The sequence below is a fragment of the Maylandia zebra genome, linkage group LG2 (genome assembly GCF_041146795.1).
Source record: "Maylandia zebra isolate NMK-2024a linkage group LG2, Mzebra_GT3a, whole genome shotgun sequence".
NCBI lineage: Eukaryota > Metazoa > Chordata > Actinopteri > Cichliformes > Cichlidae > Maylandia > Maylandia zebra.
In genome coordinates this window covers 19,262,128-19,277,950 of record NC_135168.1, presented here as the reverse complement: position 1 = coordinate 19,277,950, position 15,823 = coordinate 19,262,128, and the positions used below count along the sequence as shown (strand labels likewise).

Here is a 15,823-nt window from a genome sequence, read left to right as displayed (position 1 = left end):
GCAGACTGTCTCAAATCATGACTGAAGCAAGCCCTAATTTATGTCCTATTTTAGACTGAAATCTTGTTGTGTGACAGTTAGGTGACATTTTTTTCCTTGCACAATTTTTCTGTTGTTCTCTTTTTTACCCAAGAGTTTAGTGGTGACAACAGAATGGGAAGTAAAATACTAGATATGATAAGGTGTCAGGGTTGGTTGAAGTAGGACCAAAACGCAGGACTTTCTGGATGAAGACAGTGTGTTTATTTACAAAGAAAAAAACATAAAACAGTGCCAACAATCCACAGTGTTGTGTCCTCCTCAGTGCCTGTGTACATCAGTGTTCTGCCCCGTCCACATGTTTCCACAGTCCTCTATAACACTGCCATGCAGTCTGCCGCTCCACTACTCTCTTAAATAGCTTCCTTGATTAGGCTGATCAGCAACAGGTGAGTGATTACTCCCAGGTGTGGAATGCTCAAAGGTGAGACGACTCTCCATACCTGGTGTGGCAGCAAAACTCACACACCACAGCGCGCGCGCGCACGCGCACACACACACACACACACACACACACACACACACACACACACACACACACACACACACTCAAATGTGTACACAGGGAAACGAGAGACCAGGAGCAGATCACACCCACAAACAACAATAAACAATCAGATAGTCTAATAAGACTTATCATACTGTATTCAGTACTCCCAAAAATAACACATGAGCCCTGGGTCCACCCAGGCCCATGACAAGGAGCATTATGCTTCAGTCACACAAACTGCAAAATTCACTTCACAGGCAGTCATTTCTGTGCCTGTTGCAAATTATTTAAAGCAAAAAACATGTCATAATTTAAGTAAAAGCTTAAAAAGTTGATGAGCTTTAAACTGACAAAATTTCTCTTATTTGAAGGAGTACGTGTTTATGTGGCCTAGTAAATTTATTCGAGCTGAGAAATATTTGCTTGTTTGACTCTGCTGTCTGACAGTGCTTGAATTAAAATTGTGCTTTGATCAAATAACACTACATCCTGAAAACTTGAGTGTAATTACCCTGAATAACAGACTTTTAGTGACATGAGACAGCCAAATATTTGATCTTTGAGGGTCTGTGTTAAGTTCCAAGTCAGCTGCATTGGAGATTCCCAGTTGTGTGTATTGATGTGAGCAGTAATTGAAGATCAGAACAAAATAAATTACAGTTTTTCTCGATTGGTTTGGCTCATTTCTTGAAACCGAGATGACATTCTCAAAATAACATGGACAAATCTCCAAACCACCTTGCAATTGTTCACAACAGAATGTCATTTTTCATTGGTTTTATCAAATTGCAAATGCTTTAGTACATGTCTCAAGTGACTCTGTGCTTCTTTTCAAATGATTATGTACAAGTAGCTACAGTTAGCACAATGAGCCCACATTTAGCACATTTTCCAAATAAATAGATCTTGGCGATCTAAACTGATTAGTTGATTTTTCAGTGAAATAGTTACTCACTCCAAAACATATCAGCAGGGTTTCATTGTGTAAGTCATCATATGCACAATTGTCTGTTCAACTGTCAAAATTAGTCAAAGATATAATACCATGAAAGAATATCTTGGAACATTTGATAAAGTTATGACAGTACTTGACAATCAATCAGGTGAAATTAGAACTAACGAAGGAGCAGTTTCCCACATCTCAGATGACCAATCAAACAGGTTGTTTAGATACCTGACAGGTGTTGTCTATGATTATGACTGCTGCCAAAAGTATATAGACAGAGCTTGGCCCGGGGCCAGTTTCATTTGCAGTGTGAACATGGAAGCACCTCGCCAAGTACAACAGCAACTTCCTGCTCGAGGAAGAGGAGGAAGAGGAAGAGGAGTGAGAATGCATGAAGGAATAGGGGGAAGAGGCCGAGGAGCACGGAGGCACCATGATGTCCCAGATGAAATCCGGGCCACCCTTATTGACCACGTTATAAACCATCGCCTCACAATGGCAGAGGCAGGTCGCCGAGTGCAGCCTAATGTGCCTCGGTCTACAGTCTCCTCCATCATCCAAACCTTTCGCAGGGAAAACAGGTACAGAACTATGCTATTGAACTATTCAGTGTTGGTGTGTGTGTAGGCCTAGAGTACTGTAATATCTTCATGTGATGTTATATGATACTATAAAAATGGAGAAAATACTGTGAATAGTATTCCAGTCACTGTGCAGTGCATCACACTTTTAGTACCATACAACAGCAGTACAATTACATTGGTAACTCATTTTGTAACAAATTTACAGTGTTGACCTTTGACTTGTATGTCTAGGATTGGACGACAGCCTCAAGTGGGTGGCAGAAGAAAACTTCTAAATGAACAACAAGAACGAGAAATATGCAACATGGTCATTGCAAATAATGCCATCACACTGAGACAGATTCGTAATGCAATCCTGCTAGACAATGTAATGTTCCAAAATATAAACTCTATCAGCATCTCCACAATAGACCGGGTATTGAAGAAACATCAGATGACCATGAAACAGATTTACAGGGTACCATTTGAGAGAAACTGACAGAGTGAAAGGGCTGCGGTACCAGTATGTGCATGTAAGTCAACTACTGGTTGTCTATCATTGTAACACTATTACAGTAAGACATGGTTACCACTGTTTTTTTGTTTTGCGTTATCCTTTTTACCTTCAGAATCCAGCTTTGTGTGACTAGAGCATTTTGCCTAGAAATTGTCTTCAGTTTTCCACTCCCTGTTTTTACAGTACTTTAGATCCTCCCTGCAGTATCTGTCTCTACTTGACTGATTAGATTTATTTCTCTTCTATTGTAGAGAATAATGACATTAGAAGGCAACGAAACCCCTCACATCCTAGTGTTCGTTGATGAAGCTGGCTTCAACCTGGCCAAAGGTCAAAGGCGTGGCCGTAACATCATTGGCCACCGAGCCACTGTGGATGTCCCAGGCCAGCGAGGAGCAAATATAACAATGTGTGCCGCTATATCAGAAAGAGGTGTGGCCACACATTCCCAGTTTAGGGCCCTACAATACACAAAAGCTCCTCAATTTTTTGGACCACCTTTATACTGATCTGATCCCAGAAAATGAGAGAGGTGAAGAAAGACCTCAGCTACCACATTATGTCATTGTGTGGGATAATGTGAACTTCCACCGCGGCCCATGCATCAGAACCTGGTTCACCACCCATCCCCGGATGCTAATGGAGTTTCTTCCACCTTACTCTCCTTTCCTAAATCCAATTGAGGAGTTTTTTTCAGCTTGGAGGTGGGGGGTGTATGAGCATCAGGCTCAAGACCAGAGGGCCCTGCTGCATGCAATGGGTGCTGCATGTGAGGACATCACAGGGGATCAATGTAGGGGATGGTTGAGAGATTCACGCCGTTTCTTCCCTCGCTGCATCGCAAGAGAAAATATCTGTTGCGATGTGGATGAGAATTTATGGCCTGACAGAGAGCAGCGCGTCGATGGCCAGGGGGATGAGGATGTGGCCAGGAAAGAGAGGGTGACAATGGCGACCACTGAAAATATTACTGTACTATAGTTCTGAAACTTTATTTACAGTATGGTAGGCTAGAGTTTTTTGGTTTTTTTTGTTTGTGTTTATAACTGTTCACATTTACAGAATCCTGTATATGTTTTCTTTTCACAGTATGTTCTCTAATGTTAACATTTCTTTGTACGAATAAAAATGTTTACAGTTTCCTTGAGTATGAGTGGTTTATTGGAGGCTGATTTTACTGTAAAATCTTTTAGTTTTATTCATAGTGGTATTCTGTTGCTAGACCTGTGCCTCAGTGACAAAACGTCTAAGCATTTTGACTTGCAGTGCTTAAACAATGCCAAAGGTATAATGCATTTTGGGGGCATTGACTATTTATATGAGGATATTTAGTTTTGACACATGGATAAACTCTTTTGGGAGAGATATGAGCTTTTGCAGGGGATCCATGGTGTTGTGCTAAACCATCCAGGTTATTTTGACAAAAGCACTAAATGAATGCAGATGTGCCAAGGCAATTGAGAAGGATCTGTGCTATTTTGACTGTACTGACCTTTTATATGAGAAAGGAATCTGCTTTTGAAGCATGGACGAAGAGTTTGGGGAAAGATATTTGATTTTGCTAGTGAGCTATAATGTTGGGCAGAACTGTAAGACTGTTTGGGCAAATGACCTTATGGTTTTGAGAATGTCATCTCGGTTTCAAGAAATGAGCCAAACCAATAGAGTGAAACTGTAATGAAAACAACGGAATTTGAATGAACAGAATTTGAATCAAAACAATGGAATTTGAATGAACAGAACAGAATTAGAATGTACAGAACAGAGTTTGAATGAAACCAAAGAATTAGAATGAACAGAACAGAGTTTGAATGAAAACAAAAGAATTTGATCAAAAACAAAATAATTTGCATGAAAACAACGGAATTTGAATCAAAACAACGAAATTAGAATGTATAGAACAGAGTTTGAATGAAAACAACGGAATTTGATCAAAAACAAAATAATTTGCATGAAAACAACAGATTTAGAATGTACAGAACAGAGTTTGAATGAAAACAACGGAATTAGAATGAACAGAACAGAATTAGAATGAAAACAACGGAATTTGAATGAAAACAACAGATTTAGAATGTATAGAACAGAGTTTGAATGAAAACAACGGAATTTGAATCAAAACAATGGAATTTGAATAAACAGAACAAAATTTGCATGAAAACAACGGAATTTGAATGAAAACAACGAAATTAGAATGTATAGAACAGAGAAAAGGTCCGTGTACTTTTCGGTATTTGAAGTTTTGTTTCAGAAACCAAAACGAAAAAACGATATTTAAAAGAATTTTCATTTTTTTAATTTTTGATAAAGAATAAAATGGGCGAAAATAACTTGTTTTTTCATTCGGTGGTAACAAATAGCCGTCATACACTTAAAATTAGACGTGCTTTTTTGGATTTCTTCGTGATTCAAATAATGAAAGTATACTAGCGCAAAAACAAAAAAATAGACGCATTTTCAATGTCTGAAACGGGAAGTACTTCTTCTGCGCGTTTTTTTATGGCGCGCGCACACCGTCCCCCACACAAGAGATCGACGGCCTTAAAGTTACACTGGAATAAACAGAGGATGGACCATTACGTTGTTTTTAGGAAAACTAAGAGAGTGACACTCCGGGACGAAGACATGACTGCAGAAAAACTGGGTCGCATCTTTCAGGTAGATATGTAAACTTCGCAAACTTTGCTTTCAGCAGTTTTTTTATGAACGTTATTGTTCTTCCTTACTGCGGAACGGCTAACGTTAACATTTGGTGATTTCATGTAGGCCTACTTTTACTAATACTATGTCTAGCCGTCTTCATTGTGCTAATATGTGAATTGTGCACATGTGCTAATGTGTAAATAGTTATTCATTGACTTTTACCGGCTACTAGCTAATAAGTAAGCCTTTAGAGCCTATTAACCGTGTGCACAGGAGTAACACGTTAGCAGAGCAACGTGATTTACGGAAACTTTTCTTAAACAGGTATCCGCGCATACTCTGTACATCACGGATGATTCAAACGTGGCTATGTTCCCCGGTGCGGTCTCTGGTGTTTTCAGCGCATTAGACCTTACACCCAGAGGTCACTATGAAGTCCACGGAGAAGACATGGAGTCAATTCCAACAGCAGGTTCCAGCGGGCAGCGTTTTGCATTTATGCGAGCACCAGCTGTGGCAGCGTCTGCACCTTCACGTTCACAGCAGGCTACTTCAAGTTCCCCTATGTCCTCCAAAACATTTCAGAGGTAGGATGAGTCTGTGTTCTTGAATATTAAATTACAGAACAGGCAAAATAAAAAGAAACATAAGGTGCATGGATAGTTGAATTGTTAAGAATAGCAAAGCTGTTTTAGTACAATTTGCCTATAGCAATCACTGAATGGATTTGTGGCCTGCTGTCTTTTACAAGATATGTAAAATTATTATGTTTTGTTTTACAGATCAGTGTACTTTGCAGATGTAGTTGGTGGGAGGTTGATTCCCAATAGAATGGTGGTTGTACGATTCCTGGAGTCTGAGGCTACGCTTCAAGGGATAGTAGGAAAAGTGCAAGATGCCATTGGTAATTACAACCCAATAATTTTGACAGATGCACAGGGCAATGCAATTCTGGAGTCGGAGGGCACAACAGGTGAGCCATAATATTACAGCTAAAGCCCATATCTTATGGAGAGACATGTCTTACCAGACTCTTTGTAATATTTATTGGGTAATATGGTATTGGCTTCTAAACAGGTTTCTTTGGTTTTGTTTTTCATCTGTAGGGTCACAGTACTGGAGACAAAATGCACGAAAAATTCTTGCTGTGCCTGAACAAGACTTTAATTGCCTCCAGGGAACAAAGAGGAAGAAACTGAGGTATGTGAATAAATATGTATATACTATAGGATGAACATCAATATAGAAGAATTAATTTGATTTAAATCCTATAATAGCAGTAAGACATCACTACATAAATCATCATCTATCAGTAAGTGATGTGATGTTTCTTTAAGCCAGTAAGTAGCTTTGACATCTGATTATCCATTTTTATTTGTAGCAGCCGTAAAGATGATGACAGTGCCAGTTTGGGAGAAGTGAGTGACAAAATAGAAGAGTTGGTGTTGGCATCTCAAAGTCTGCCAGCTGTCACAGCAGCAATCAAAGAGCTCACTGATCTTGCAGTTGCCCAGAAAGTCACAACCCCCAAGCTGCAGACACTCAAGGAGGGATTTAGCTGCGTGGTTTGTATGAGTATGTTCAAATGTTGCTTAGTAAATACATTACATCTACACTAACATTTTAATTACAATTAAAACAATGTCAAACCACATTCAATCATTACTTTGGACAAACATTTTTTTACCAAACATAGGCTCTTTATTCAGCAGTGTCCATTTAAATACTTAGGCACAGACAATCAAGATGCAGGTCTACTGTAACATAACATTCAAAAGTTTACATGCACATTTAATTTGGGTTCTCCTTGCAATCTTGACTATGAAAGTATAGCTTTTCAAATTGATTACAATGTCAGTATGCGTGACGGTACACTGTTCACAGTAATGTAAAACTAAAAAGTTCACATTTAAAATGGGACTGTAGTTGCATATATTGAATCAAGTACCTGTAACTTTTTCATTTTTCTTGCTTGCTAATTGAGAAAATGTACTGATTTTGCCCCTCATCAATTATAGACAAAAATATAGACAGGGACTTTCTCAGAACAGCGTGAACAAGAGGAATTACAGAATAACCAAAAATATTCTGCATGCTGTCTGTAAATTTATGTCAAGACTGACTTTGAACCTATAGTTTGAACTAAATTCAACATAAATGGATAACAGTCTCACTTATCTGATTTACTTTTGCAGACATCATTGAGGATCCAGTGTTCTCACTGTGCTGCAGAAGCATTATTGGCTGCAAGACATGTGTGGAACAGTGGCAAGAGACATCACAGCACTGTGCAAAATGCAGGGAGAGTAACAACGGAGTTCTACAAATTACTGGTCTAACAGCTGCATTTTCTGTATTGAAATCTTTTTTTGCAGAGGAGTAATGTAGTGTGTACACACAAATGTTTACAGTCAGTTGATTTTTTTTTTTGTCTGTTCTGTACAGTTTACAGATGCAGTGGTTCATACATTTCTCTGAGTTATGTTTATGAGACAGAGCAGAGCTTCTTTGTATGGCATAAAGTCACCATTTACGGCTCTAAAAAACAAATGTGAAATATCAGGATATTTTTCTGCAAAATGACTCTCTGTTCTAAGTTTGTCCTGTTCGGTTGTGAAGGGATCAACTCCAAAAGTCGAATATTCTTTGAGTGCAGATCCCAAGTGCTGCCTGTAAAGGTCTGCTGCTTCAAGTGCATTTGGCAAGAGCTCTGGAGAAATTCTTCTTTTACACCCATGTTCTGCAAAGTGATTTGGTATGCCTTTTCCTGTAAAAAATAGAGGAGGTGTTTAAATGTTCATTATCAGGGTTGTAAGCAATCTGACTTTTTTTTTTTTTTTTTTTTACCTGGGATTCTATGAGCATTCCATGATTCTACCACACTTGCAAGACCAATGTTACACAGCTGACAGGTTAGATTGGACACACAGTATCGCACAAGGTTATCCTCCATATCTATCTCCTCCTGGTCCATCAGCTGGAGTAGGGCAGTTTTTAGTGGGTAGTTGACACGGTTGTTGATTTCAGGCCAAATCCTTTCAACTGTGTGGTTCTAAAAGAGTTAAAAGAAACATGTCTTAAATGTACGTAGTAGTACACGTAATAGTATAAGAATTTCAGCTGATGTTAATGGTACTTAAATCTTACTCTTGTGGATGAGGTCTGTAAATAAGGCAGTCTCTCCTGATTGAAGCGATGATGTGACAGCATCTCTTGCATGAACAGTGTTAAATAAAATTCCTTTCCATGGTCTACTCGCACCTGGTCCCACATACCATAGGTGATCACTGCAGGTCTGGTACAGGAAAAATAAAGAACATTTATTAACTATTTTGCTTTAAGACCAGCAAAGGTGTTATTATTTTGAATGTATTCATTCATGTTTTTTTTGGGTAATATTTTAGTTGTAGTAGGACAACATATATTTCTTAAGTTTCTTTGCAATGTCACTGTCATGCTCAGACTTTAGATGTATGTCAGAACAATTGAAAGATATGTGGAAATCCAAGAACCTTGTTCCATTCATAAATGAACACTGATTAATTGCAATAAAGTAGTTAAATGATTCATGTGCAATTCCATTTTATTTATTTTTACATTAATAGAAAATGTTGATCAAAATGTTTGGTAAGTTCTTAATATATTATATTCAGGAACATAACCAGACCCATCTGTTGCATGTCTAATTTAAATTCAAATATTGTAAATTTGGGTGCAGCTCATGTCCAATATGACTAACATGTCCATCAAAACACTTAAGATGAAATAAATGGTTTGAGAGGTTGTATTACCTGAAAACATATTCATAGATGCTCAAGTTGTTTTTGATTGGCATTGTGGAATGACTCACAATCTTTTTACTGAATCCATCTACAGCTAAAACATGGGTGACTCCAAACATTACAAGTTTCTCGTTTTGGTCCAGGTGAACCTTGTGCCCCATGCATTCAGCATGGTACGGTGTGGGATTAAGATTCCGAGCTCCCTTACAAAAAAATCACAAAAATAAATGACAGCTGACTGGATAAAGGCAGATTTGATCATACGTTTGAGGAAGAGTCAAGTAACTGTTAAAGCAGGGCGTACATCTGTTAAACAGAATTAGGCCCTACCATTACATGATGTATATCACAAATATGACAAAGAACATTGGAATACAGTTCTAGTGGAAGATTAAATAACATAGGCTACCTGGCGTCTTGCTTCATGATAAGGTTGATGCACCTCTCTTAAAATTGACCCAATTCGTCCCTCTGCAGCATGTACCCCTTTTGTGGACAGATAGCCCTTCATCATTTTGCGGCCATATGTTGGGCCCACCTGTTTAAAATAAAAGATCATGCTACTACTAGAACAACAAATGTAAAGTAGCTTATTCTGAAAGCAAATGTGTAAAGCTAAAGTATTGTGCTAATTAACTGTACAAATACCAGTGAGAGACATCTTTAAAATAACTAACGTTACCCACCACCCGCAAGACGCTAAAACGCGCGGGCGCGCGCACACAGTCTAGACTAACCCCCTTACAACCCAGTTAAGACAACCATACACAGTCATAAGGTGAAGGAAGAAAGTACCTTACCTCATTTATAGCTTGTGTCACCTCAAGCTCCAACCGTGTGTCCGAGAGTCGACAGCTAGTGATTTGCTCAGCACAAAACTTTCTAACATTTCTCGCAGAAAATCCTCTCACTTCCCCGTGTTCATATGACAGACGCTCTGATATAATTTCCGATGACAGGCCTTGTTTTGCCATCTCCATGATCACGTCTGAGTATTTTTCCAACGTCATGATGTCCACACTACAGTGTTTGCCATAAGTTTGCGCATCACTTGTACAGGTTGTTGACCTACTAAAACTTCCGGTTCAGACAAAATAAATAAAGGGCCCTTTCTCGTTCTTTTTTCTTGGGTTTTTCGTTTCTGATGTGCGAAAGGACAAAATGAAAAAAACAATTGTTTTACGTTTTTCATTTTAGCTTTTTAAGTTGAGAATTAAATAAGTGTCTCATTTTCTTTTTTAAATTATACTTTCTGAAACGAAACTTCAAATACCGAAAAGTACACGGAAAAAACGGAATTTGAATCAAAGCAACGAAATTAGAATGTATAGAACAGAGTTTGAATGAAAACAACGGAATTTGATCAAAAACAAAATAATTTGCATGAAAACAACAGAATTTGAATGAAAACAACAGATTTAGAATGTACAGAACAGAGTTTGAATGAAAACAACGGAATTAGAATGAACAGAACAGAATTAGAATGAAAACAACGGAATTTGAATGAAAACAACAGATTTAGAATGTATAGAACAGAGTTTGAATGAAAACAACGGAATTTGAATCAAAACAATGGAATTTGAATAAACAGAACAAAATTTGCATGAAAACAACGGAATTTGAATGAAAACAACGGAATTTGAATGAACAGAACAGAATTTGATCAAAAACAAAATAATTTGCATGAAAACAACAGAATTAGAATGAAAACAACGGAATTTGAATGAAAACAATGGATTTAGAATGTACAGAACAGAGTTTGAATGAAAACAACGGAATTTGAATGAAAACAACGAAATTAGTATGTATAGAACAGAGTTTGAATGAAAACAACAGAATTTGATCAAAAACAAAATAATTTGCATGAAAACAACAGAATTAGAATGAAAACAACGGAATTTGAATGAAAACAACGGATTTAGAATGTACAGAACAGAGTTTGAATGAAAACAACGGAATTTGAATGAAAACAACGGATTTAGAATGTACAGAACAGAATTTGAATCAAAACAACGGAATTTGAATGAAAACAACGAAATTAGTATGTATAGAACAGAGTTTGAATGAAAACAACAGAATTTGATCAAAAACAAAATAATTTGCATGAAAACAACAGAATTAGAATGAACAGAACAGAGTTTGAATGAAAACAACGGATTTAGAATGTACAGAACAGAATTTGAATCAAAACAATGGAATTTGAATGAACAGGGGCCCGTTCTTCGTACCTCGCTAAGTAAGTTAGCCGGATTTGACTGTTGACGATTTCGCGTGATCCTGGATTGTTCGGTTCTTCGAAGCCCATCCGGGACTTGCTGTCATAGCAACAGAGCCGTAAGCGTAAACCTGCTCGGGAGCAGGTTTACTTTATGTAAACAGGATTAGATCGCGGCCACTCAGGTATTTCCGCTTCATGTATACGAAAGCAACAGCGATATTTTACCACTGTTGTACCATAAATAAATAACATCAATGTAACTAAAGATAATGCAGCACTTGATCCTTTTATTGATTTCACACAGATACATACAGGTCATTCCCTAAAAAAGGGAAATGTACTATTAACATTCTATTACATGTATGTGATTATTACAGATGTAATTCAGATTTCAGAGTAGTAATTGCAATTTACTTCGTGTAATCAAGATGAGAGACCACGGCTATAAAAGCGAAGGTGGATTTGGGAAGCCTGTCGCAGCCATGTCCTGTCCGTATACGCGAGCCACCCATTGCGGAAGGTGCAAGATTGATAAGGAGAGTCCTCAGAATCCAGCGTATATTGCGGGACAGACAGGATCCTTTAGCTCAGCGCGACAGTGTGCTCATAGAGAGATATCGATTTTCCCGTGAGGGTATTATTCACTTAACCAACTTGTTGACGAGGGGGTGCAGGACCACCACCTGTCTTTTTTTGCGCTGCCCCTTTTCTTGGTTGCTGTTATAAACAAACAAACAGATTATTTCAGGGTCTCTGTCCAAGAGACGAAAAGCAATATAAGTGATCAATATTACCATTCTGTAGAATATTCTTATATTTCACTTTTACTTGTTCCCATGTTCTAGTGGGTCCTGTTGTGGCTCTAATGTGAAAGGGGATATAATATAACATAATGTAATATAATATAATGTAATATAATATTGGATAATATAGTGTGATATGATAAATCTACCCTACCACCTACTGGTGTTGGCCAGAGGGGCCGATGGCGCGATATGGCAGCCTGGCTTCTGTCCCAGGGCAGCTGTGACAGCTACCAGTGTGTGAATGTGAGAGTGACTGAATAGTGGCATTGTAAAACGCTTTGGGTGCCTTGAAGAGCGCTATATAGATCCACTCCATTATTATTGTTATTATTAAATTACTTACGAGTTTAATTTGTCAGCAACTTTCTGCCAGCCCTCTCTCCTTGCTTTTGTAGCCTTTGCAGTGTTCCCTTGCGTTTTAATTAGACTCTGAAACTCCTAAAATCCCTCACTCAAGAGTTCTTGCTCTGCTGCCGAAGAATACCGAGCGCGCTCCTTCGACATTTTCGCCGACCAATCAAAGGGTTGCCGATCAATGTTTCTACTATCGATGCGTAGCCCCTGTTGGGCCACCCAGTGATCTCACATTACTTCATCCAGCTATACTAATCGTCAACAACAGGTGTGTTCGGGGAACCGGAATAGCGAGCTCAGAGTTAGCGCGATGATTTGATCTTGGATGTGTCATTTGATCTTGGATGTAGTAAGCGACGTACGAAGAACGGGCCCCAGAACAGAATTGGATCAAAAACCAAATAATTTGCATGAAAACAACGGAATTTGAATGAAAACAACGAAATTAGAATGTATACAACAGAGTTAGAATGAAAGCAACAGAATTCCAAAACAAACAATAGAATTTGAATAAAAAGAGTAGAATTAGAATGAAAACAAATGCATTTGAATGAAAACAACGGAATTTCAATGAAACGAACAGAATTTGAGAACAAACAATGGAATTTGAATGAAAACAACAGAATTTGATCAAAAACCAAAGAATTTGAATGAAAACAACGGAATTAAAATGAAAACGATGGAATTTGAGAACAAACAATGGAATTAAAGTATAGATGCTGTCTGTATGTGCATGTGCATGTGCACTTAAAGAAGTCCAGACGCTTTTCTTTACAAGCTCCTTTGAGTATGTGCATGATATTGGTGAGAGATAATAAAAGCAATTACTTCAGTTAAGATAGAGTGAAGACTGATGTTTCCCTCACCACACCTCTCTGAGTAACAGCGGTATTGTGCCCAGCTGGTCCTTTCCTCCCCATCCCTAATTACATCCCTCCTCTCGTTCCATCAACCCACTCATGCAGGACCTTGGGGTGCAGGTGCATCACTGAGGTGCAGAGGAGGTCCTCCTTCTCTCTGCCCCCATGGCCGTCTGTGTCTCAATTTTACTTCACAACTTAGACATTCTTATTCATTACATTCTCAAGACACATACATATAGGGTCTTAGGGGTGGACACACTGAACGACATCCAGAGGGGGATCTATTCATTCAGCCTCACCTCTGGAGCCGGTGCGCTCTTGTCAATTTTAAATTGCATGTGGACATTTAGGGTTCTGGGCAGGGGCCATCTGCATGTCTCTCTGCTGTGTGTCTTCATGTTGGGTGTGTATGTGTGCATGAGGGTGGGAATGCATGCTTGTGACTGTGTGTGCCTGTTTGTCTATGTGTCAGGTCAAGAGTCAGACTCCCCACTGGGTGGATGCTCTGTTGTGTGCTGGCTCACTCCCAGGAGCTGCTTGGCGGGCCTCAGCCCCCTGGCTCTGTCAGATCCCTGCTGGGGGCTAAGGTGTTCCTGGGTCTTAGGTCTTTGGATGACTGTGGTCCAGGTCTCCTCCATGCCTGCTTCAGGCAGGGGCTGTGGCTCCCCACACCCACTATGAGACACTACATGGAGAAACCTTATGAACATAAGCACGCTCACACGCTCACACACACACACACACCCACACACACACACAGATGTGTACACAAGTGTTCACATAGGTGTACACACAGGTACCCACAGACACACACTATCTTGGAGTGCTACTGCCTTTAAAAATATCTTGTATTGTCAATACTGTGTGATTTTTATTAACATTGTCATTGTTATTTATGCATATGTTTGCAATTGCTGTGCTGTTCTAATAAAATATATCACTATCTAGTGGAATATTATAGCGAATAATGTTTTTATCTTGCAATATAAAGAGCCTTGAGGCAACTGCTGTTGTGATTTGGTGTTTTATAACAAAAAATTTATTTAAACTGAATAGAAGTGAACGGAAACTTGTTGAAAATGCTCAGCAGAATGTCTGCAAGGATGCGGGCCCTGTGCCAAAAATTAAGACAAGGGAATGAAAAATAAACGAATGAATAAAAAAATGCAGAGAGAAAGGCTGTTTGATAGGAAAGTATTGTTGTTAGATTAGATTTGTTTTACGACTGACTGATTTAGTGACTCATCTAAAAATTTTGATTAGTTTATTGAAGCCCTTTGTTTGATCCTTTGACTTGCCAGTTTTGCTCTTCCTTTTAAACTTAAGCTTAACACCAATCGATTTAGTGTAAGTTATGCTTTTCCACTAGACTACCAGGGTATAGATTAACCTATAACCAATCACCTGCTTTTCATTAAATTGGCTTTATTCTTGAATTAAACATTGCAGTAAGATGCTTAATTTGGGGGTAAGGTGGTGTTTTCTCCTTTTGTGCAAAGGTCTGCCAATATTGAGTTCAAAGATGTTGGTTCCAACCTGATGACCACACCATACATAAGGAACCAGCTCCCAACCAGCAACACAAGTGGTTTTCTGCAACTTCTGCTGTGAGCTTTGTGCTCAAACTTAAAGCAGGCATAGGCCTTTTTATTTTGGTAGGGTAAGGTAAGCCTTCGTGTTTTAGTTGGGTTTATCTTGTTTGGGACTTGTGGACTGATTTGTTATTCTGGCCCTAACTTACCCCAACACTAATTTAATCTCCTATGTTTTTAAAAGTGTTGATTAATAAATAAAACCTTTATTCATCATTAGTTAGCTGTTCATGAGGCTGCTCTGGGAAAATGGATGCTTTTCATTTTGCATCTCAGCCCCCTTAAACCGGGCATAATAAACCTACTGAAAATATTTTAGAGACAAAGCTGTACCAGCCACAGCAGATCTACCTACTAATCACAGTACCTTTTAGACCCTTAAAAAAAAGAAGCTCACATAAAGCAGTTATTTTCCCGTGCCACACGTAGTCCTTTCTGTGTGAGGCCCAATGCTGCCAAATCACACGCGTGACGGACATCTGCACCGTGTTTATGTAAATAACTCCTTTTGTTCTGCTGCAGGACATGCTACAGCCAGGAAATACACAAAGCCTGGCATTTCTGCTTTGTCTATGACATTTACAAAGGGACAGCTAAACACTGAGGCTGTGTAACCCATCGGAGACTCCAAAGACCGCGTGCCGATTGAACTGTCATTGTGCCACAGTAAACCCCATTTTACTTTTTTTTTTTTTCCCTGTTTGATTTCCACCCCCTCACTTTGCTGCCACATTTTCTGTCGACCAGCTCATGGACAGGCCATGTGATGCGCAGCCAATGACGGGAGGTGATACCACAGCCATGATGCACCTGTGCTGCTTATAACAGGATGAAAACCCATGGATGTCACCAGCTTTTATGGTTCATTCCCTGCAAATGTGGGTTCACTCTTGGGGGGTAGAAAGACGGGTATCTTTCTTTTATCCAAAATGACTGCTGGCATGAAATATAAGGCCTATAAACAATCTCTGACTTTTTTTTTTTTACTTTGAATTGCTGATTAAAACAAGAAG

General features: G+C 38.9%; 2 protein-coding genes across 2 annotated transcripts; one reads left to right on the top strand and one right to left on the bottom strand.

Moving 5' to 3' along the window:
- Positions 1-4,775: 4,775 nt before the first annotated feature.
- LOC106675807 (uncharacterized) lies at positions 4,776-8,761 on the top strand. Its single transcript, XM_023154063.3, has 6 exons — positions 4,776-5,210; positions 5,520-5,782; positions 5,978-6,168; positions 6,302-6,395; positions 6,577-6,770; positions 7,391-8,761. The coding sequence occupies exons 1-6, from the start codon at positions 5,013-5,015 to the stop codon at positions 7,576-7,578; spliced, it is 1,128 nt and encodes a 375-aa protein (XP_023009831.2). The 5' UTR covers positions 4,776-5,012; the 3' UTR covers positions 7,579-8,761.
- On the bottom strand, positions 7,658-10,240 carry LOC101484417 (uncharacterized). Its single transcript, XM_004576652.3, has 6 exons — positions 9,778-10,240; positions 9,387-9,515; positions 8,987-9,180; positions 8,343-8,490; positions 8,043-8,247; positions 7,658-7,962 (listed from the first exon to the last, which is right to left on the bottom strand). The coding sequence occupies exons 1-6, from the start codon at positions 9,985-9,987 to the stop codon at positions 7,658-7,660; spliced, it is 1,191 nt and encodes a 396-aa protein (XP_004576709.2). The 5' UTR covers positions 9,988-10,240.
- Positions 10,241-15,823: the final 5,583 nt, after the last annotated feature.

Excerpts from the sequence above, each read along its gene's own strand:
- LOC101484417 (XM_004576652.3), bottom strand. The coding sequence starts at position 9,987 with ATGACGTTGGAAAAATACTCAGACGTGATCATGGAGATGGCAAAACAA. Across the intron at positions 9,516-9,777 it reads TGACACAAGCTATAAATGAG|GTGGGCCCAACATATGGCCG; the intron begins GTAAGGTACTTT and ends TATTTTAAACAG. Across the intron at positions 7,963-8,042 it reads GAATGCTCATAGAATCCCAG|GAAAAGGCATACCAAATCAC; the intron begins GTAAAAAAAAAA and ends TATTTTTTACAG.
- LOC106675807 (XM_023154063.3), top strand. The coding sequence starts at position 5,013 with ATGTCTGAAACGGGAAGTACTTCTTCTGCGCGTTTTTTTATGGCGCGC. Across the intron at positions 5,211-5,519 it reads AACTGGGTCGCATCTTTCAG|GTATCCGCGCATACTCTGTA; the intron begins GTAGATATGTAA and ends TTTCTTAAACAG. Across the intron at positions 6,771-7,390 it reads TAGCTGCGTGGTTTGTATGA|ACATCATTGAGGATCCAGTG; the intron begins GTATGTTCAAAT and ends TTACTTTTGCAG.